The sequence below is a fragment of the Monopterus albus genome, unplaced genomic scaffold (assembly GCF_001952655.1).
Source record: "Monopterus albus unplaced genomic scaffold, M_albus_1.0 scaffold32.1, whole genome shotgun sequence".
Lineage (NCBI taxonomy): Eukaryota > Metazoa > Chordata > Actinopteri > Synbranchiformes > Synbranchidae > Monopterus > Monopterus albus.
The window spans coordinates 270745-295853 of NW_018127912.1; the positions used below are offsets into that span (position 1 = coordinate 270745).

General features: G+C 40.2%; 1 protein-coding gene across 1 annotated transcript in view; it reads right to left on the reverse strand.

Moving 5' to 3' along the window:
* Positions 1-2454: 2454 nt before the first annotated feature.
* The window catches only part of rhbdl3 (rhomboid, veinlet-like 3 (Drosophila)), a 54073-nt gene continuing 31418 nt past the window's right edge, over positions 2455-25109 (reverse strand). The window contains 8 exon segments of the mRNA XM_020597147.1: positions 2455-4537; positions 5648-5708; positions 6342-6442; positions 11703-11815; positions 17444-17592; positions 18155-18379; positions 22952-23072; positions 23074-23105. Of these exon segments, the coding sequence (XP_020452803.1) occupies positions 4266-4537; positions 5648-5708; positions 6342-6442; positions 11703-11815; positions 17444-17592; positions 18155-18379; positions 22952-23072; positions 23074-23105 (1074 nt within the window). The 3' untranslated portion in view covers positions 2455-4265.

Genomic DNA, 25109 nt, shown 5'->3' on the forward strand with positions numbered 1-25109 from the left:
CAGTTCCAGTTATAAACGTATTGCTACAGTATTGGGAAATATGACGGTGCATCCAAATTTGAAGTAACAGGTTGAGAAAACAATTTCTTTATCATCATGACAGTATGTCCATGCACAAAATGAGGACCACAATGAAAAGGTTTTACACATTTGGTCTGAAAGGGTTTGACTGGCTAGCACAGAGTAAAAAATATGTCAAATGCACATTGAAACCTGACCAAATTGTAACAAGTAAGTTGGATTTCCTTGGTTGCCTAATTAATTTTTCAATACATGCCCTCAAAACCTCTGCTCTCCATATGGTTGCACTCTCTTGACAGAGAAGATGTTCAGTGACAGCTTAAGGGGGTTTCATCTCTGAAAGAATTATGGCTTATTCTTGTATGCTCACACATTTCATTGATCACTTTGACATGTGCTTTTATTCTCATAAAAGCTCCTAACCCCACATCTCAGCACTAGCACCCTGAGCTGTTTGGAATTTGACATTAATCTGGAGACCTGCTTAGTTTGAACATTTTTCTTCATACTGCGCAGTTTGTCTGTCCCTGGATAAAGAGTAAACCTGTTATTTGCATGTGATTTTAGATGAGGTGAGGTTTTTTTGGCAAGATAATTGGGTTTAAATGTTTGAAAACCTTCATTCACATACACAGAAATATGCAATTGTGTTCATATACACTCACAAGAAAGATGACAAAAACTTATCACACTTACATTTCTTTTTCCTAGCTTCTATCTGCTAAACAGCAAACCTTTGTGAAAGACAGTGTAACCTGTAAACTTAGGAGATTCATTAAAGCACTGATGGAAACAATGACATGAGGAAGGGCAAAAATGAATCAGATTTTTCAGAGCTGTCATTTCACCCAGTTTAGGAAAATCAGGATCTCCTCCGGTACCCAGAGCTCTTGGGGGGCTTGCGTTCTTCTGATGGATGGGGCCTGGTCAGGCAAAGCCTGAATAAATGGCCTTCCTCCTTTTGGAACACCACCAGGAATAGGAATTGGGGTTGGGAGCAATGTAAGCCCTATCCAATTCATCAATGATAAAAGGAGGAGGAGTAGCTGAATGTCTTGATCATTTTAACTCCAAAACACTCGGAATGATAGATACAATAGCACCTGTTAAGACTAAGATTATTTCTGGCAATCAGAAATCCCCATGGAGAAATGGTGAAACATTAGCATATCAGAAGAGAGAATGCAGAAAAGCAGGAGGAAGATGGAGAAAAAATGAACTTCACATATTCTGTGACATCTACAAAGAGAAACTGTCTTTATGAGCCTGCCTAGCTCTGCATAGGCAGGCTCATCTCTTTAATGTTATAAATGGAAATATTAGTAACACTCATTCTTTATTTGCCACTGTTCATAGGTTAACACATCGTCCATTGCAGCCATCCCTTGAGTTCTTGACGGCTAAAAAATAATGTAATGTGTTTGCACAATTGCTTCATCACAAAATTGAAAATATCAGACAAAGTATTAGAAACACAGAGCCAAGCAGAGACAATATGCATATATTTTCATATGCAACAGCAATTCAAAGTGCTTAACACAATGCATACAGATGGATAAAACAATGCAAATTAGATAAAACATTAAATATTACTTAAAAACAACAATTACATGACAGTACATGTAGCAACCTACATGAGTAGATACCTGGTAGTCTTAGTATAGCAGTGGCAGAGTGTGGATTCTTTCTGTACTCATGATGTTTTGTACCCTTTTACTGAACTCCTCACAAGACAAACCTCTGAGTGCTTTAACATCAGAAGCAGTGGTACATTCAAATACCAGTGTCTAAACAGTCTGCTAAAAACACTTTTTAAAGAGCCTGTAGGTAGAATATATAATTATCAGATAGACATTTTAAGATGCGGCACCATTTCTTCTAGAGCTTTGTTGTTAAATGCAAACTGTTGTTTTTTGTAGATGGTGAGGAGGTCATATTGTAAATAAACTTGCCTTGCCTTGCTTTGCCTAAGCCAGGCAGCAGGTAAGGTCAGGGACCTGGGCTTGCAGGTCCCTGGTACTACAGGTTGGCTCTAGGCATGTGGAATGTTACCACTCCGGTGGAGAAGGATCTGGAGCTGTTGCAGGAGATACAGAGATAGTAAGTAGTTATAACTATGCTCAATTTCATACACAGTACTGGCTCTGGAATCAAACTCCTGGAGAGAGGTTGGACTTTCCCAGGGTTGTCTAGGGTGAGAAGCGCCGGGCAGGTGTCTAGATACTCATGAGCGCCACAGCTGAGTGATGCTGTGTTGGTCTTCTCCCCTGGAGAATGAGAGGGCCTGGGAAGAAAGATGTCTGGAGTGCCCTGTTAAACCCCATTCCCTGTGACCTTACCATGGATAAGCAAATGAAAATGGATAGACTGATGGATGGATAAGGTCCAAAGAAATCAGATTTTGTTTCTGAAAATCTATAAAATCTGCACAATGTTAAAATATTATCAGTGATTTACTCCTTCACTCAGTTTTGTGTCATAGCCCTTATTATATACAATCCCAGGCCATCTTTTTAACCAATTTTAAAATAATAAATAGAGGATGTATATAGCTAACATATCACAATGAAAACCGACCAAACAATTTACGCAGCAAACCAATATCACCAAGTAAAAAAGAAATATCAACAGCAAATGCGTGTTAAAATATCCATCTGTATTTAATTCACAGACTGTAATTAAATACATTGTCATTTTTGTGTTACCAGTGTAACATGAAGTTAAAATACAGTACTGTTTAGGACTTATAGTTTAGGGCTGGGTTTGCTTTCTACCCCAGTTCAATCAGGTGCGACAGGAACTACTGAGAGAGCACAGATTTACTTCTTTCTCCTGCTGCCTTCTGAACTTGAGAGTGAAATGGCCCCAGCACAAATGTCGTGGAGGTCAGGCATGTGTGCTCCTCTACATTTGGTAATGAGAAAAAGTCAGAATTTATTCAGAATGGTCCAGCTGTCCCCACTGGCCAATGTTTCCTTAATTCACCGCCTCACCAGTCAACAAATGAACTTCTGTTGCTTCTTTGCAGTTTTAAGCTATCAAATAATCACTGAATGCTCAAAGAAGACAACAAAACGACAAGAGTTTGAGTGCACTTCTGGGTTGAAGATCATGAAAATGTTCTGTTACATCCAACCAACTCTTTACAGAAAAAATTATATTTGTTTTTTTCAATACAAAAGAAATACTTGTCAGGAGGGTGAGCTCTTCCCCTAGTGCTTGTAGCAATATTTTGGCATTATTTTTGAAAACCTAAAGTCTGAATGGCACCTCTGTTGCTGTACAGGCAATGCTGCAATTGTTGCACTGCTTACACACACAGAAACAATCAAAGACACAAGTTTGAGGTTCAAATAGTTCTGAACACAAATGAATTCTTTCTCTGGAAAAGTGCAGAATGCGGAAGGCAACACTAAAAAGTAACCCACACTTTCTTTCAAAGGCAAATTCAAATGAACTTTTGAAGGTTGCTGCAGCTTAACTCCATGACATCTCTATATTGTGAAAGGTTTAGCTCTCCTGCTGTCTGCTTTATCTGTACCTCTGATGCTCATGAGCTGCTTGTAATGTGACAAAACACCAAATGAGCTTAAATTCTCACATGACCTTATTCTTCGTTCACTGATGATGAGGGCACAGACTGTTTCCAGCCATTTTGTGAACTTTTTTGTCTGAAAAAAAGTTTTATACTGCAGGGTTATACTATTTGCTGTCACCCTACACAAGAGGCAACTATGCAGAAATACTTTCATTAGGCTCCATCAAGTCTCCATGACTAGGCACGGTTGGATTGAGGAGGAAGAGGCAGAGAAGGTTAAACAATGTGAAGGAGGCTGTTCTAGCTTGTTCCTGTTGTGTTAGATCTGAGGCTTCTCATTTGTCAGCACAGTGTTGTCAACAAAAGTCCTACTGGCTTGCTTGAGACAAACATCCAACAGAGATAAAGACAAGTAGCAGGTATGGTTAGCTTGTAAGGTAAGCGCGAATGGTAAGGCTTGACCCAGTAAGGTAGCAGGTGGGTTGAAAAATGTATGACGGGAATGACAGGGAGGAGTTCTGCAGGTCAGGCATCCCTACATAAGAGCACTGGATGTAGAAGGAAGGTGGCTGTTACACCACTCTGATCACCCCACGATGAAGCTCAGAATATGAGGGATGAGGTGACTCATCCAGCCAGGCAGTCAGGCAACTACCAATGGAGAAATACAGGGGGTACAGAGTCTTGTCTGCCCCTAATTAGCAAGTCACGGTGGTGGGGGCAGTCGCACGTCAAGCAAGCTGTAGGCGAAAATGTTCCAAAAGACAGCACAAAGAACAAACAAGGTGTATACACAGAAGAAGATCCAAAACAGGGACTGCTCCTGAAGTCGCTGTTCATAGTTCTGCAGGACCACCACACCCAGTGTTAGACCAACGACCACTCCTCCCAAGTGAGCTACAAAACTGGGATTGGGGCATGGAGGAAAGGCCGGAGGGTAGAACCGCAACCACACCGCCCGACCAAACTCCACACTCACTGTGAAAAGAGAGAAGAAAGAAAAAAAATCTTAGCAAGTGAGTATAATGTATATATTTTCCTCACAACTACCTGACATATACAAATGTAATGTAATTGTCCCTTCTAAGGCAGAAGAATTACTTTTATTTAGTTTTCAAAGACTAGAGCAAACACCATGCTTCCAGACTTCTTGCCCTGAACTAACTTCATTATCTGCAGCGCCAACTCACACCTATGGCTCTAATCATCGGGGGAAACTTGGGGGTTCAGTGTCTTGCCCAAGGACACTTCGACATGTGGACTGCAGGCACCGAGATTTGAATCTCCGACCCTCCGGTTGGGAGACAACTGCTCTACCCACTGAACCACAGTCACCTCACATCTTGTGGTTACACAAGAAAACCTGTGTAAATAGTGATTCAAAAGCAAATTGACCCACTAGCCAGAGTTTTCCTTAATGATATATAATAAAATTAAACCAGGTAGGTTCCCACTATACATTTGGACCCTTCCTATCAATAGCCCATTACACTGAAGTATAAAGTTTACATAAAAATAAAATTTCAATTTTCGACCCCCTCCCTGTTTTTGTGTCTTGCGTTGCCTGGAATCCCACAGCACTTTGAAAAGTGATTTGCCAGAAGACTGAATAGCTTTGTCCTGCATCCCTCAGTGGGTTTTCACAATTAGAAATTCTCCAAATACTAAAGCTACAATGGCTAAAAAGGAACCTTTGCTGTGAGATTAGATTTTGCTGATGGAATACCACAAGCATTAAAACTCTTCTGTTAAACAGAATGTTTGACACAGAAAATGTTATATTTTGCTTATTTTTAATAAATCCCATGAAAGATTCAGTAGTCAAAGCTTGATTTAGCCTACTCTGTGCCACTGACCTCCAGCTATTATAAACATATAAATGATATATAAATGAGCCACAGTGTTGCCCCGGTATCTTCATTATGATCAACATGGCCACTGTAGTTTATTATAAGTGAATACACTATTCTGCTGCAAGAATTCAATAGTGCAAAAAAAACCATCACTGAAAATACTGAAAATGTATGACAAATATAGAACATCCTTTAGACTTGAAAAGGGGAGTTTGGTTTATTTATCCAGACTTACTGCACACCAGAGCCATGGCCATCCGGAATAACTTAAATTGACACTTCATCCCCGACCAATTCTATAAAAAGAGAGAGAAAAAGAAGGTGGAGAGCTCATGAGGACATTTTGAAGTTCTGATGATAAACACAGAACAAACCATGCTAGAGGGTCAAGTCCTCCTCAGACACAATCACACGCGCTGACATGACACGAGATCTTGCCCTTTGTCTCTCTCTCAGTTCATATCAACTGTGAAAGCCCCAGAGACACTGACAGAATCTGTTTCTGCTGGGTTAGATAATATGATTTCTTCACATACTGTCACAGAAACATGTGCACATGTTCACACACTTTTCTGATCTTTGGAGGGAAAAGGTGATAGTGATGGTGAGGAATGTATGGCATCTGTAGATAGAGAAGCACCTGGTGGGCCTCACAGCAAGCTGCTTTGATAACAATGTGGCAACAAAGGAGAACTGAGTGATGTGATAATCATTTACACACAGACATATACACATTCTTGTACTTCTATCTTTGTAAGGACACTCATTGACATAGCCTGATCCCTAAAACCAGGTCTTAACCCTTAAAAAGGTGTTTCAGAAAGTGAGGACCAACCAAAACGTCCTCACTCTGTAGCAAAAAAAAAATACTCTTTTAATCCTCACTATATAGCAAGTACAAGAACACACAGACACACAAGTGAACTTACCATTACAACATTAGCCAAATGTGCTGAGACCAGGGCGTACACTCCCCCAGACGACCCAACCACTGGAGCCGTCATATCGGTGACAGACACTGCCAGAGACCCTGAGGAAAGTCACAGGTCAGTGAACCTGATTTTAGTAAAACTATAAACAAATGAGTACATTATGGTCTCATCTGCAACTAAAAAAAGCAATAGGACACCCATGAAGGATAACTGTCTGACATTCACATCGACGTCACACCGTGACTGGCCAGCTGTTTGAAGATAATAAAGTAGCCAGGGCTTGAACGTCTCTCTACAGCTCTCTCTTTTCATCCTTTACATAATTATTTCTGTCACTATTCATTTAACTAATGAGTGCATCACAGTGAATGTCTTCCAGGGGAAAGTATTTGAAAATGTGTGCCATTATCATATTTCATCTTATCTATTGTCAATATAAAAATATTGATTGCAGTCACTTTAAAGTGCTCAGAAAAACTGGAAATCGGAGCATCTATCATCCCCACCAACTGGGCAAAGTTCGTCTGATGATGAAAATTATATAAGACTATATGAAAGCTTTTCATTATTCAGAAGGAAATTATTATTTTTTTTAATCACAGGGTCATACTGGAAGACATGGACTGATTAAATTAAGCTGTTTTGGTACAAGTTGTGCCCACTTCTCCACTAAAAACGGATTTTCCATTGGTATAAAGGCAGCTTTGCTACTCACTACAGTGTGGGTGTTTTATCAATAACCCTTCATTACTGTAATAAAGGATTGCTCATAGTGTACCAGCACACACTGTGATTTTATGTAAAACAAATGAATTGATACAAACACGGCTGTCACTAACAGGGACTGGCTCTCTTTAGCACCTTGGTACCTATTCATTGCATGCGCAAAAGATCCAATCAAGCACTGAAAACTTTACGTGTGGCAACATTCAGTGACAGTGTCACCAGAGGAAATGTGTTCTCACTGTGGTCTTTGTACTAGAGAGAGAATAAAAGAAAAAAGGAGAATAAAAAATTATAATTAGGGCTATTAAATTACCCAAACGCAAACTCTTCTTCTTGTGCTTGCTGCCTTTCACTCACTCAGTCTCTGCCGTACATACTGTACATTCTATCTGCTCTCCACTTCTCAGTATTTCTTTTCCTTCCCTTCACTGATCTGTGTACATTATTAATGATAAGTAAATGAGACACACTGCATAGAGCGGCTGATGATTGGTCTTCTACTTTCCCTTATGTTCATCCACCTTCCCTGAACTACATTATATTCATGAGAGGGTCAGAATATTAGGAACATCTCTAACTATAACATATGACCTCAATAATTGAATTAATACATTTATGACTATTCACTAAAAACAGAAACATTTTGAGCTTCATAAACACAGATGTTAAGGCAGAAGTGTTGCATTGAAGTGCATACAATTGTACAGGTGTGCCTAATAATGAGTGAGTGTACATAAGAGTCACGCTGTATAAACAGATTTGGATAATAGTATGATCACACCATTGATAGAATTACATAAATTCAGTCTACAGACAGCATTTACCTGAGCCATCTCGTGATACCCTAAGTGAGTCTCAAATCAGTCCATCTCTGTTTTATAACCCTATATTTTCAACAGAGTATGTGATTAATGAAAGTACTTTTCAAAGGCTAGCTGACATTTAGCACCAAATTCGTCTTTTTCCTAGTATCTGGCTTCCTCAGCCTTGCGAACTATAATAACAACACAGCGAGGTGGTGTAATAACAGCATCTGACTCACCAAGACATTAAACACTGTAGAGTGATCTAAGCAGCCGGGTGATCACACATACAAGCACACAGCCTCAGATAGGCATATACATATACTGTTTTCCATTCTCTAAGAGGCACACAAGCAGCGGGGGCTGAACTGATTCATGCAACACATTTCTTCTGTTTCTGAATTGACTGTCAAATAAAAAAACATTTTGCATATTACATCAATAATGAGAATAATGGAAAAACTGGTGGTAACTTGATTTATATTTCTTAATACAGAATTGATGACTGTATGAGCAGTTTATCAAACAGCTCATACAAACTTGCAGAAATGACACATCCTGGCCATGTCTTCTGCACAGCCAACTCATTGAAGTCACTGTTTTACTTCTATGCCAGTGAGTGTGTTTACACGCTGTGCTTGTAATGCTAATACTTGAGACATGATGATGCTGACAGTCCTGCAAGCACCCACCTTCTCCACCCTCATGTTCCTGGAACTTGGTTTCATACTACCTCCTGAGGGGTGCCAAAATTTAGCTCTGGGAACCTGCCTCCAAAGAGGGTATAAGGTAGTAGAAACACAAGCAAACCACATGGTAAGGAGTTTACATTCTGTTACAGGTCAGTAGGTTCAAAAAGGCTTAACTAAGACCCTGAGCAGTATTATCCACAAAGGCTTCCTCTTGCTAGATCACACCATTTTAAAGCACTCCACAATTTTTTCTCCCTCTCCAAAGACACACACACACAGACATGCAGACACTGAAACACCTGATTTAGGAAACCTCCTCCTCTCTAGTTCCTGCACTTAGTGTGTCAGTCTGTGCAGGGTGACCTCCATCCCCATAATTATATAGGTTCAATAACATTGTTTTAGCATTGTGAATGCATGCGCACGCAAACACACACAGACACAGACAAGGGCACAATCTCTGATAGTCGCTCAGCAGGCCCCAGAGGATATGTAGCTGTTAAGAGTCAGGAGTGGCATTTCATTTATCTTGGCGGTGCATTTCTAGACTACAGAGGAAGAACCAGGCACAACAAGGGAAATAATAATTCACACCAAAGCTCATTACAAAAAATAGCAGCAGTGTGGCTGCATGTTGAGCTGAATTAATCTACAAAGTCACAAGTAGGATGTTATAGGCGTGTTAAAAATGGTGTCACCTCTTTGAGTGAACACCCGTATGCCAGCAGACAAGTCTTTGACTTGTGATGTTGTTAAGTTTATTGCTGAACAGTTTTTTTTTTGCCTGATCTGTGTTGCAGTCACCCCAACAGTCTGAAGCTCTTTGTTTAGCCTGTTTTATTCAAATAGACTCCTGTTTTATTGTCCTTACTGTGTCTACATCCTGTGTCCACGAGAGAATAGTCGGTTGTTGTCATTAAAGTGTCAGTGTGTGTATTGGCCCTAAAGGGTCACTGACCTCTGAACTCTGCCTTGACCCCTGTATGTGCCAGATGAGCCCCTCACTATCTCTTATTGTGTTCTCTTTTTCACACAATCTGGCAGTGTCATTGAATATAAAAGTCAAAATTGTTGTTTAAATAATATTTGTTTAAGGGCGGCACGGTACCACTTTCTAAAAATGCTTAAGGATTAAACCACACTTCTCAAATAGCGTTAAGTCAAATAGGACATCTATGAAATCTATAGTTATCAGTGGGTAACGTCAACTAGAGAGTTTCTCTCTGTGTATTAATTTTCACAGTTCGGTTTCATCTGCATACTGAAAGAGTTATATCCTATATACAAACTGTAAATATGTTTCCATCACTTCAGGGAACACTACAATGACTTACTCCAACCTTAACCATAACCACTACTTGCCTCATCCCAACTTTAAACCAAGTCATCACTCTAAAACATTAATGAATTACATTACAGGGACTTCCATCTTGTCTCCCAACAGTGCAACTGTATAACCAGATTTATGTCCCCACAAAATACCAGGACACACACTACAGCCAAATAACTTTGAGAGTACAAAGATGTATGAATTAATTTTTTTTATTTACATACACTGCAGAAGCTGCATTGCATTGGTTATTAATGACTTGTGAGAAAAATATGTACATGGTCAGGATATTTTTCAGCTGAACAATACACTTTACTATGAAAAAAAAAGATACCAATAAAATCTGAACAGTCAACTCCATTGGGAATAAATCTTTTTTTTTTTTTTATCTATGTATAGTGTCAGAAAATGCCAAAAGATAATATATTAAACTGCAGCCTAAAAAACACTGATGCACATATGCCACATATAAAGTGATATGCAAATATCAGCTTATTACATCCACCCACTTGTTGCTGCTGTAAATGGTGAATGTTATGAGAATTGTGACTTTGGCTTGAGTCCTTTTGCTGTCAAATTCAGACACAACAAACCCAAACATCACAGCCAACACAAACAGAATGTGCCTCCCCCTCTTCCGCTGGTGGTCGATATCTAATTAAAACAGCAGACGCGTGTGTGTGTGAGTTGGTCTGTGTGCGTACACTTTATGGTGCACTTCCTCCCTGTTTCACTGTGAGGTTACATCTACAGGCCACCCCAGCTGGTATCCCCAGGGTGTTTGACACTGACCATTGCTGCACACACACAAACAGATGGAGAATCAGAGATGGAGAGAAAGAAAGAAAGAGACATAATTTTCATGAATATTTAACAAAATCGCACTAGCTGCATTTCATATTCCACAATCCCTTGTGCTTTCAGTAACACACACACCGCAAGGCGTCACATTTCCATCTGCAAAAACATCTCTGGCTCTCATCTCAAAAACTCGACCAATAGTTCCACTCCTGTTATTGCATAGCTAAAAGTGGCACCGCCGGAAACTGGAAACATTTAAAAATAATATCAAAATGATTCGGTTTGGAGATGAAAAACAACACTAGGGTGGACAACTTTTGTAGTCTGTACTGTTTTAGTCATGAGAAACAGAGCTCCTGATCACACACACACACACACAAATAAAGAAGTGCAGGCTTACTGTCTCAGCTGAACAGGGTTGAATTTGCAATGCTGCCTGAGGTTGATAGGAAAGTTGGAAGAGAGTAGTTTCTCATTTGCAGTTGCTCACTTAAATCTCACCCACTTCCTATCTCATCTCTGGGTTCCCTTCTCCAAACCCTCTCAGGCTTATTAACACTTATGAATTCATCTCCCCTCCTCTGTCTGCCTCTCACACACCCCCTTCCTATTTCATTATTAGTGTGTGCATGTTTTTTTCTGATTGTGCTCCACTGGAGATGTCTTGCTTTCCTCTGTGCTATTATACATGACCATAGGGGGATGCGGAGGCTTTGATGGGGCACTGACAGCCCCCTACATCCCACCACGTCTGCTATGAAGACAGAAATACAAGACCATCTGTCCTGAACATGACACCAACATACTAGCAGCAACCTGATAGGCTGCTGTTAAATGCGTCATACACCACAAGCAGATGGCAAAACCCTATAGTGTGTGTGTGTATGTTTTGGTCTCTGGGATGAAGAGTGTGTAAATAAGAGGGAGGGAAATGTATATAATGAGTGGAGAAGGACTGAGGTTGTCACTGTGTGTTCGGTCTATGTGTAGGAGATCACACACCCACCTGCCAGCACACCACACACGTAGACCAGTCCGATCCTCAGGGCTCCATGGACCATTTCTAAAGGGACTCCCACTAGCAGCTGCATGGCCATGTTCAGGCCCAGGTGTTCAATCCTGCAAAAAATAGCACATGCACACAGACACACAAACACAGTTGAAGCCAGGTTGTTAAAAAAAATCCATATTTAATATGGCAATCTTAAACACATGATGCACCAGAACGAAAAGGAAAGAGGTAAATATCTATCTGAAAACCAAATAAAACCATTAAGACTGGGACTGCTAGACATGATTAGAAGAGTACGTATGTGCTGAAACCTCACAGAGAGCAAGAGGCAGAGTTAGAGACTGGGCCAATGTTTTTTGGCTGTTATTTACACTCTGTTTGATGTTTTGACAGTTGGCAAGGAACAAAGTTGCTGAGCTGTTGATGGGCACAAGGTTTAAAGCATGTTGCAATGCTCAGCTGTTTAATGCGTATTTAATTTTTTCACTGTAGCATAGCAAAGTCAACGAACCACGGCAGTTTACGGCAGTCTACATAAAGTATAATACATACTGCATTTATTTGGATGTTTATGCAATCTTGCACTCAAAAGCAGATTGAAAATAAGATATTTTCCTGCCAATAAAATATTCCAAATGCGAAGACAAGGGTGTGATAATAAACTCTGTACATGTGCCTCTTTTTCTAAGCAAATTTGTCTCAGATAGTTAATTGCATTTCACGGTCCAAAATAATTACATGTTATTCATTTTAAAAGTAGATTAGCCTTGGATCAGTCACCGAGTATAAGACTCTGTGCTGTGTCTGGGTTTCTTTTACAGCACATTATCACCTGCCTGTTCCTTCTAAGATCATGTTTGTTCACACACCCACACACAGAGAACATCTGCTCCTCTGATGTGACCATCGACAGATAATCATCAACACACCAGTGCACTCAAACTATACATACTGTACAGTATATGACCAATAACAGTGTACACACAAAATCTCACCACCCACAAAATACACTCACACTGCTACAAAAACATGCGCAGCTCAATAATATGATAAAAAAAGATGTGTGCCTGCTGCTAATTTACTCAAATCTACTCATGTTTGTGTGAGCAAAGGCAAGCTTGTTCACACACGTACACACAGACACACACTTCCTGTGCCCTTCATGGTTAGAGAGATCTTCCAGCCAAACCTCAGTCAGCAGCACAAACACTTTCAAGTGTCACAGCCGACTCCAACAGGGCAGCAGCCAGCGTAATCACTGCCTCTCTCGCACTCCCTCGCCCTCTCCTCATCATTGTCTTTCACTCACTTCAATCACTTTCTTCTGTTTTCTGTTTGTGTCTGAATGATACTCTCATCTCTGTTTTGCTGAAAGAAAGATGACAGAGAGAAAGAGGGCGAGAGAGAGAGAGAGATGACTCATTCAGGAGTCTCCTTTTGAATCAACAGACATTCCTGACAGTGCATTCTGAACAAAACAAACAGCTTCTGCATCCTTGTAAGAAAAAAGACAACCATTCAATAAACAAAACTACACACACACAGATGGAAACAATGGGCCATACTGACTGGCTGGGAGAGACTTCTCTAAATGAAGGACGATTCCGCTCCAATTACCTGTGGCTATCTATTGCTCTGCTGCTAATGAGCCTGTGAGCGATGGGCTGCGCTGTCAGGGAGGTCTGTGGATACTCATGAGAGGTCTTATTGTGTTCAGATGACCGTGTTCTTTCAGGGAGCTCGACAAAGGCATTATTTTATCTTTCCCTTTTTTCACTGAATAACCAAACTACAGTTACATTTAATTCAGTTTACTACACAATTCAAGCTTTAGACTTAGTGAAATTTCTGTTGGCCACCTTTCAAAAGACAAACATTATTAAAGAAACCTACACTAAATATTAAATTTAGGGCTGTCAAGGTTAACATGGTAATAGAGCGTTAACGCATATTCCCTTTAACGCCACTTATTTTTACAACCAGTGGCGGAAGAAGTGCTCAGATCCTTTATTTAATTAAAAGTAGCAATTCAACAGTGTAAAAATACTCTGTTCCAAGTAAAAGTCCTGCATTCAAAATGTTACTTAAGTAAAAGTACAAAAGTAAGTAAATAGTAAATAAAGTACTAACAGTAAAAGTAGTCATTATGCAGAACGGCACATTTCACATTCCTGTATATCATATTATTGTATTATAATTACTGGTGCATTATTGTATACATTACATTTAATGTTGCTAAAGGGGAGCTAGTTTTAGTGAGCTTATATGCTTTTAATTTGAATTACTGCTGGATAGCTGGTGAATTTTCCACCATAGATCACTGAGGTCTTATATTATATTTTTGTATTAACCTGGTTATGAAAAATAACTAGCAACTAAAGTTATAAAATAAAGTAGAGTAAAAAGTACAATATTTGACTCTAAAATGTAGTGAAGTGAAAGTATGAAGTAACAGAAAATGAATATACTCAAGTACAGATTGTACTTAAGTACAGTAGTTGAGTAAATGTACTTAGTTACTTTCCACCACTGTTTGGAACAGATAAAAAGTGTCATTCATTTGTGATTGATCATGGGTTAACTATGGACAATCAAGCAATTAATCATGGTCAAATGTTTTCATCGACTGACAGCACTAATTAAAAACCTCATACAGAGTCTTCCTGAGCTTTTCACTGCTGCTTCTGATACACTGTTTGTGACAGGGAGTGAGAAGGCGCAAACAGACAGATGCGAGGGGTGTTTGGGCCCCATGTTCACACTCTTTTTTTAGTTTTGAGAACTGGGAGGAAGGACCTGTATTGCTGAGCTATGGACAAGATACGTGGTTTGTAGATGTTGGTGTAGTTTCGTGTGTATATGTGTGTGTGTGTGTGTGTGTGTGTGTGTGTGTGTGTGTGTGTGTGTGTGTGTGTGTGTGTGTGTGTACCTATGTGTGCAAGAGAGAGAATGTGAGAAAAGTTAAATGGAAGCAGTGGAATCAATTCAAATTATTCAAAATTTATTAATGATGTGCAAGAAATTTACATGTGCAATTCACCTCTGGTGTATAAAGACCTTAAGAGTCTACATGTGCCTTCTAAACAAAACAAAACAAAAGAAACCCCAGGTAACTCACCAGCATATAACCACTTCTTCTGCGCTCCTGTGTAAACCACTGATCAATGGGTTTTACTCTCCGAAAAGACATTTTTGGCACAGAAATCTAAAAATTCTACACAATGCTGAGTCATGCAGGAAAAAAACTACGACCACTAACTACATTCCAAAGCTATGCAATATCAAAATGAGATCTTTTGTTGAACTGCTGATTGTTCAGTATTCAGAATTCATAAATAATGTGATTTTGTTTATTCAATATAGTGTGCCAGTTTGTTCTCATAGTGTTACGTCCGTGGCCCTGTCCACCCCCAGAACCTCATCAGCTGGCACGGGCTGTCACTGTAGCTCCGCCCCTGCACAGGTGGGAATGCATTCTAGGCGGCGAGGTACACCTGCTCTCAATTACCAGACTAGTACTTAAAGGGAGCGTTGGTGTGTCCTTGTTGTCAGATGATCTCTTGTGTTCCTGCTGGTAACTTGTCTTTGCTCTCATGACTAAGATTGTGTATGACCTGTTTTCTAGATTGTGGGACCTGATTTCAGGTAGTAACGAACTGATTGCTCTTATGGTTTTTTTTGAAGGGTCACTTTCTGTTTGAACTGTTTTCTGTGGACTTGTGTTAAGGACCAGAGTACCCTCTGCTTGGTGGTTTCAGCCATTTTTGTGTCAGCACAACTTGGTGCCTGGACTGTGAACTGTTTCTCCAGGTGACACTCCTCAGGAAGAAGAGACCAACTCTTGCTGGGACTGGTTGCATGGTTCTGGATCTCCACTGTCAGCCTTCCGCACACCATCTTACTACCTGCTTGCTGTCTGCTACGAGCCTGAGCCTCACCACGACGGTAGTACTGCACGTCGGACCAGTGATCGCCTATGCCAGCTCCTACACTTCCCCCCTGGACTGTGTTCTTAGCCTATGACGCTCACCTGCCTAGAGCCAGTAAATTCTGCTACTCGGGTCCTCGGTATAACTATCAGTATTGCCATTACCATAGAATCCCTGTTACTCAGTCTCATCCTCTGCTTTTCTTTAGCCAGCTGCGCCTCTCCTACAACCTTGGGTTGTAGCTCTAGCAGTCCAGTCATCCCAGCACTCCCCGCTGCCCTGAGATCAGCTGATGTGACTGGTTCTGACCACTTCTCAGTTCTGTTATTAAAATACATTTACCTGGTCAAGCCTGAGTCTGAGTTCTGCCTTTTTTCTGAGTCCGAACAAGCACATATATACCTTTTGCCATAACAGTCTTTTCTTCTGTTGAATTTGGTTTCATTTACTGCTGCACCACCTTCACTGGACCTGTGTGTCGCCTGGCAGCAATGAATGCAAAACCACAGTGAGTGAAATTTAATTAGCTCTATTTGAAGGAAAAAACAGCCAGGCAGAGCTGATGAGGCAAGTTAAAACACAATGCTTATTGTTGAGACTAATAAAGCATGATAGAATTTTAGCACCATGCTGTATTTAAAGATTGTACTGCTGTTGTTTCCATGTCAGTGATGAATAAATAATTTCCTCAAATCTGATGGTAGACAAAAACAGATGCTTGCCACAAACAGTGGCTTTCCCAGAGCTGCATTTTACCCTGTAAGCCATCAGATAATAGTAAACAAATTACAGAAATGCCTTGCAGCACAAATGGATATCGTATTACAACACAAAGCAGAGGGAGATGGATGATAGTTTTCCTCAGGTGAAATGAAGCTAAAACTTTTGTTCTTTCCAAATTTAGCATTTGTTGAAAGGTTATGTCGACTTTCACGAGGCACCCGATGCTTTGTCCACTCTGTGTGTGGTTGTGTACAGTATGACTGTACATTTCTGTCAGATTCATTTCCATAATCCCATTTTTACAGCCACTTCCCTGTGCAATCGATGCATGTTAAACAAACCACCCCCTTCCTTCTATCCCTCCATTCATCTCCTCTAGTTTATCTTTTCACCAGCACACCATCATCCCTACCATCTCTCCCCAGAACCTCCACAGTTGCCTAATTAAATTACCATTTTATTAGCTCTCACGATTGCCTGAGACTACATTTACCCAGAAGGGTAATTAAACCTGGATGACCGCTCCTAAACTGATTATATAATAGTCTGTGGTGCTTGTAGTGACAGAGGAGTTGAGAGGAGAGGAGGAGATGTAGGCCAAAGAAGTTTTATTAAGTTACCTGTCACTTCAATATTTAGCAGTTTCTTTTAGCAGTGGAGAATGATTATGAAGATAAATGTTCCGTGCACTGATATGACAGCAGCATTGCAGTATTTACACATTACCCTAATAATCTGATAATAATAGAACATGAGACTTTAAGTATCTCACATTGGGTCGGTGTGTTTCACTGAACAATAAAGGCACGCTATATTTCTGTTCATTAGATATAGGTAGCAAGCTGATTCATGGCATCACAGATATGCAACATCTCTAAATTTCAACTCAGTGGTGATACACACACTCTCCCCCTGATGTGAACTAATGTAAGTGGACCAGTCCGCGTCATGTAAAATATGGCATTATCAACGTCCAAAGCTTGGATTCTGATGGGCTCATAGAAAGACTCAACTGTCCACCTAAGAAATGCAGCTGGATATAATGCTCATAACTAGAAATCCAGTAGCAGGATGTCAACTCACCCAGTGTGCATGAAAATGTAGCTGAGGTACCTCCAGGCTTGGGCTCGTAGCTGGGGGTGATAAGGTAAATGGCTCTTTAGGAATGATGGGCTGGACACCTGCAGAACCAACCGGTCCAGCTGGAACCCATAGTACATGAACACAACCACCTGGGGGAGCACGGAGGGATGAACACCTAGTCAGCGTGCTCAGAAGGTAAAATTATATTCAGCATCATAAATCAAAAATAAATTGCTCTGGTAATGAGATGAAACTGAATCAGACAAACTTTAAGCTTAGTTTCTAAACATCAGTCAAATTACATTAGCTGGGAAAGAAAAATCCTGCAATCAACAAGTCATCATCAATTTTCTAAGAGCAGGTGATTATATATATTTTTTAATATATTTAAGCACTCTGCCTTAATTATGCATCAAATAATAGTAAGTGTTTCTCATCTGATGCCTGGCAAAAGTGGCAAAAGCATTTCTATTTCCAAATATTTGCAAAACCAATGTTTTTTTTTTAAAGATTTCCAAACCTGCACTGTATATTACTATGTGTGTTACTAACAGTGGAACACTGTGAAACAGAGGGATATTATATTGTGTATATATTCATCTTCTTGTTTGATTTGTGTAGCTTCCATGCACTACACATGTGCATTACTGCCTTCTGCAGTTGGTATGTACAGTATGCTCCACAGCACACGTATCTGAGGTAAAGGTTTACCTCAGCAATGGTGATAGTCAAGATGAGCCATGGTGGGGGACAGTAGGTGTAGCTGTCAAAGTACCACTTGCGGTCGACCTCGCGGGGTAGCGTCTCGTAGGCGATATGTCGGACCAGCTGCTGGGACAGTCCCAAGCCAACTTCGTCTCTGAGACTGCAGCCTTTTAACTGCCGGCTCCCCTGAAGAATGGCCCTCCGGAAACTGTTGGAGCGCTTGTTACTCATCTGGAGAAAAGAAGAGAAGAAAGAGGTGAAAGGGAGGTATGGGGAGAAAGTGGAAGACAAAGGGGGGAGTAGAGGGAGGGCGAAGTAATGCCTTAAAAAAGAATAAGGGGTGTGAGCAGAGAAGCAAGAAGAGGAGCGTGAGGCTGAGTTTTAATTGTTCATCATCACTACACTATCTTACTTTACAACTTTCAAGATATACAACTGGTGCACATGGGTACACACATGCATGCACACACACTTGCACACACTAGTCCTCTTCAGTGACTAACCCCTCCCACCTTGCCATGGCAACAAAATGCCTGTATCGTCGCCTAGCAACCACCAAACCCTTCTCTTCTTCCTTTTCTATCACTGAAAGTTCATTTCCAAATCTATATTTGTCCTGTTTTGGTAGGTGCAGAGCTCACAAGTAGTTCACAAGATCCCATTGGTCAGTAGAATTATTGTAAACCTAGCAAAGTTATTTCATTCATTCATTCATTTGGGGGCCGGAGCCAATCCTGGCCGGCAATCGGGCGAAGGCGGGGTACACCCTGGACAGGTCGCCAATCCATCGCAGGGCTAACACATAGACAAACAGCAAAGTTATTTTTCTGTTCTAATTTCAAAGCTGCTGTGATTTGTTTTGATTTTGTGTAATCATTTTCCTAGGTACTAACCTACATTTCTCACAGTGGGCATCTTGTGCTGAAACTCTTCACAAACTCATACACAACACAACAGCTACAACATTACAGTAAACTGAATATTGTTGAGTTATAGACTGTTGCTCTGGGAACAGACTGGAAACCTTTTCTTCAGCCTTTACTGGACTTTTTACTGACCAAACCATTAAACAGTTAATTGATTATATTGCATCTATAAACAAACAACCCACATTTTCTGCTGAACATACAGGGACTCCTATGCACACACCTTTACACACAAAACTGGATACATCCACTGGTAGGATCTGAGAAGTGCTTTTTCTTGCTAAGTCTCATATGGAAATTATTCTTGCACATGAACAGTACAAACAGCAGAATAATAAGCAGGGGTTTCAGCTGCTGGCTTGAAAAGCAGGGCTGTTTACAATCGGAAATGTAATAATTAACTGAGCAATACCAGCAAGGATTGTACATATTAAAATCGATCATGCTAAAGGTCTGAGCTCATCTTAGATAAGAGCAGCTGAGAAACTTCAACCATTTGTTTGCATACGTAGGCGGGAAACAGGTTCAGTTTTATCACTGCTGTAACATTCTCATCTTTCTGCCTAAATCACTGCTGTCTCCAAGTGTTTTGCCTTTTATTGCAGTTGTTGTGTGTTTTATAACACTCTCCATGAAGATGCAAGGACACCTGTCCCACATCTCTCTCTGTGTTTCTGCCCGTCCCCCTCTTTTTTATCCTTCCCCCCACTCTCTTTCTTACTCTGCTCTGTATTATGTCATTCTCAATAAATCAGTTCTACTGCTGTGTTTGTGTCTCTAGGATTGCAGGAGGTCCATATTTGTTGGTTAATGGATGTTACTTTAAGGCAATAAAGTTGAATGACATCATTTTGGCAACATAGATCCATGTGGCTACTGGCAATACAAATATATCGAAAAGGCTGAAAACTACTGCAACTCCTGGAAGCTACAACTTCAAATTGCTTCAAGAGGGTTCGATGTGTAATGAAGCTAGGATCAATTAAATCTGAGCTTATATTCAAGTATAAGCACAGATTTATCAGATTAATAAGATTTGTGGTTTACAGATAAACACATCTCTGAACAGCTGGAAAACAAAGGTGTATATCTCAATATCTGAATTCAAAACATCAGTAAACTCTCTGTATGAACAGCTGGCTGATGTTTCTACACTTTTTAATGAGACTTTCTGTGTCTCTCACAACTTGGAGAGACAAGGCCATTTATTTGAGCCTTTGTCTCAGACACAGAGAACTGTGGGAAAATAATTACAGGTTACCATGGCCACTTCCAGACTGCATACTGAAGCAAGTACACACACACACACACACACACACACACACACACACATTTATTTTCATTGCCCATGGGGACTTTAACTAATCATAACCTTTCTCTACACTTAAACTAAGTCATAACTCTAAATTTTAATGACTTACATTTTGGGGACATGCTTTTGTCCCTGTAAGGATGTTGAGTCCTCACACACACACACACACACACACACACACACACACACACAGAGAGAGAGAGAGAGAGAGAAAGATTTCCCCCAAGCAGCCGTGCCTCATAAAGACAGTCAATTCTTCTTGTGAAGTGACTGCAATTCCTCTCCTCTTTGTGTGACACAAAAGACAGAATGTCGCTCTATCTATTTAACCAATAGCAAGAGGAGAAGGGAAAGGGGAATAGACAAGGGGAAGGGGACAAATGTATGTCCTGCCAGCAAGTGACAATTTCACTGTTTGCTCAGTGGAAAAAAGACAGAGGGAGACAAGAGAGAGACAGAGATAGAAACAATCAGAAAGAGAAGAAGACAGGTGGAAGAAGGAAGTAGAGGAAGATAAAGAAGGCTAGACATGAGTGACCAAAATAGGGACTAAAAGCATAAACAACCTAAAACTGGAGATATGAGTGTAGTTGTAAGCACCGGCACAAACTCATCATGAGCATTCCACAGTGACATCCCACTGGGTAAAAACAGACCACTGAACTATCTGTATAAGTATAAACCTATTACTGGGCCATTTTCTACGCGGGACAGTTGCAATGTTTGCAATATAGGAAACAGAATTAGACTGAAGTGGAAAACTGGACAGAAAGAAGAAAGTGAAAAGCATAGATCAGCAAGAAGCAGTGGGGAAAAGGAAGAGAAACAGAGGTAACGCTAAGAAGATGAAGAGAAGAAGAGGTGAGGAGAGTGAGCGGTGATTTGAATGCTGACTGTGATGGAGCAGTGAACAAGCAATTACTGACAATCACAATAACTGAAGAGTTACAGCGCAAAGGAAAGTTACTGCCACAAATAAACTTCTCATGGTTTGTCTGTTTTGTCCTTTCGTCTGCCTTTTCTCTTCTCTGGACACAGAATGGCTGCAAAAAAAAAAGTATACTGACCTAGACCAGGCACTGCTAATTAACTTGTTGGAAGAATTTTAAATCTGTCAAGTTCCCTGACGGGTTTTGGAGTTGAAATCTTTATCATTAATGCCTGCCTTTAGAAAGCCCATTATGTTGTGTTTACACATCTACATCCCTCTAGGTATTCACATCATATTCACAAGTATTTTTCCATTTTCTTACAGTTTAAAATCCAAAGTATTTATATAAAAGAGTGAAAAGCAGCAAATATTCACATTTCAGACACTGTAACCTGTAAATGTTGGTATTTTTACTTGATATTAATTGATTAATCTAATCTACGCAGATTATTTTTTCACTCATTGCACAGCATATTACCATAAACATGAATGCCTGTCACTCCTCTCCTTCTTCATACCCTCCCTGCCTCCCTAAAATGCTTTCCGTTGTAGCTGCCTCACTGTATGTATAAACCATTGTGGGGGGTGCACACAATAGCAACTAATAAAAAAATGTGAACACACACGCACCCCATTCCTTTCTCTCCCTCTTCCAGTACCACACCATGACCCATGGCCTGTTATGTGACATGAATGCACCAATTGGAAGCTTTCCAAGCTTCCCACAGGCCTCATTCCTCACCCACTGTACAGGCAAAAAAAAAAAAGCTCTGAAGAACAAGAGAGAATGGGAGAGATGAACAAACTCACACTCACAGGTAACAATAAATTCCCTACAGTCTCTGCTTATGCACATAACCCTGACCCAGCCCCTCAGCCTCCCAGCAGTCGCTGTTTATCCACATTTTTGGAAACACTTCAAGTCATCATGGGACCTTCAGCACATTTAGTACGGTGACTTAAACAGATATGATGATACCAGAAGCTCACAGTAAAATATTGCCATGATATATTTGTCACAATATAAAAAAAATGAAGAAAAAATATGAAAAATGCCTTTTTTTAAGTAGTAAATGAACATTTTTAAATGGTTTTCCTTTTAATTTAAAATGCTCCTGCTTTCCTTCTTTATTAAAATAGAAGTAGCCAGCCATGACCTAAGCATGATATTCCAGTGTCTTTTCCTTGTGACATAGTTACATTACATTTTTATTTCTGATCTGAATATTTGGCATGTTGCTGTACATGTTTTGTTGACTAAAGCAGTCTTTACAGTCAGATTTGAAAGTAGATTTCCTTCTGCTCACAAAACACGATCAGCCACTCGTGGATTCATTCAATGTTTCCATTGTTCATTGTGAGGAAATGTGTACATGTGGAGGATATCAAGTTAAAAGGTAAGAAGTCCATCAGTCATCAATGTCAATGCTAAATTGTTGTTTTTTTTCCCTTTTTGTCAGGTGTAAAGTCATCAGATTCATAACTGACCTCTGGTGAAGTCCAAGATTCTGGGTTTTACAACATATTGAAAAATCTAAACATGGATGTAAAGACAGTGGAAGAGGTCCCAGTACACTATTGATGTCTTCTGAATACTGATATCAGCAAGAATGTAAGAAGTGAAAACATCTCACCAGGTTAACAAAGTCCTGGTAGCAGATTTTTCCATCAGCGTTGCCGTCAGTGAGGGCTAACAGGACTTCAAGTTTGTGTGGGTCAAGCTCAGAGCCATGGGTCGCCAGCAGGTCCCTGAACCGCAAAAAAAAAGCCTGAATTCTCTGGGTCATACTGCCAATAAACACACACAGACAAAGCACAGTGCTAAGAATTTACATCTCAATAAAATCTTAATCATTATGCAGTCTTTTACAATAATGTGTAAGAATATAATCTGCTCTACTGAAAGAATATGGACAAGAAAACACAGCAAAATAACTGATGTATTTAACAGGCGAATCACACATACAGAATATTTAAAAAACACTAGAATACAGGAGGCATTCAAATGTATCTGAAAATCCCCAGATATGCTGAGAAAAACAAAGATATTTTTAAAATATGGAGATGCAAAAGACCTCCAGAGCAGTGACTGTTTAAGCACATGAATGTGAAACAGGCTCTGCACTTTTCTTCAGCTTTATTACCCCTGACATCATGGTCCCAAACACACTGTTCTCACTTTTGCACTCCATTGCTTGGGGCTTCAAATCTGGCAATTTAAAGTGAAACAGAAATATATCCATGTATAAAACATACAAAACAATTGTTTTGTTTGTGTTTCATGTTGTGAACTATATCCAAGAAAGCTAGAAGCCATAAAAGAAGCTAGCTGATTGCTGAGAAGTGAGCAAAGATATTTATTATAGCCTTCTCTGCTCTTGATTCCTTAACATAGGACAATCCAGGACTTGAGTGTTTGATTTTAATATCAGGATGTTTGTGGATGCAGGTAGAGGATAGCTGCTGTGCCAGTGTGTGAGCGTGTATGTACTGTATATACAACTGTGTGTTTTTTTTATCTGCAAATACAGACGTGAGTGTAGCCATATCTTTGTGTGTAAATACAGCACATTCATGCATAAAGATGTGACATTCAGACAATATGAGCTGCCTGCCAGATTCCAACACCCCCAAACCAGAAATCATGGCTGTGTATGAGCATGCATGAGGGTGTGCTTGCCTTATGCCAGTGCTGGCAAACACTGAGCATAGCCAAGCTGGCAGCAGGTGCTCTGTGCTCAATGACAACGAGAAGAAGCGGTTTTGGATCTGCCTCTTGTTGTTTTTCTCAGTGTTACCTTACAGTGATAAGGCACTTTTTATTCCTTATTATGGCTGCAACTGTCAGCACACTTTCTATTTACTGTCATCTTTGAGATATGGCTGTAATTATCACTTCTTCTCCAATACATGATGAGAGGATTATCTCCAAAATCATCCACATCTTTGGCAGATCATACTGTCTGGCAAGCATGCTAATGCTACATTAAGTGTAATAAGCCCAGGACAGAGCAAAGTCGACCACAGCACATGCAGAGTCAGGGGAAGTGATTGTCAGTCTATTTTGTTGTAGGCGGATACATTCCTTAACCAACTCCTACTGTGGTATGAGAGGGTGGGAGAGACAGAAGTGTCCCATGGGCAAATCCCAAAATTAAAGACAAAGGCAGCGTCCAAAACCCCTCTGTTTACTGTATGATGGACAGTGTACAGTATAGTGTCTCTCAGCTAGAGTGTCTGCTCTTTGAGCCTGAAACTTGTGCTCTGTAATTTACACTTAAACTAGTAGAGTGACTTTCTGTTAACAATCCCACAATGCAATGTGTCACATTTTAGTCGTGCAAAAATTACAGTGTTGTGGGACTACACATCTCAGTGATGACACAAAATGATGATACATGTATCCAACATCTTCATTTATTGCTCACTATAAAATAAATTATTGACTGTACTCTAACGCCTCAACTATTAGTCATTACAGTGATTCTTTTAAGCAAAAAAAATGGAAGAGAAAAAATCCTGGTTCTAGCTTTTATGCTGCTTTGTCTCATATATGCACTGCTGTTCTTGCACTGCTGTTGAGTCCAACAGACACACATTGTCTCTCTACTTCCCTAGCATATGCACAACACACACCAAAACACTTCTCTCACCCACACAAACACACTTTTTAAAACCTTGCTTTACAGAAAGAACCAACCTTCTCTCCAATAAATCTGTCAGTTTCTGCCGAGAATATTTTTTCATGATGAAGCAACGCCAGCCAAAGCCAGTATCACTGCAGAGTGTGAG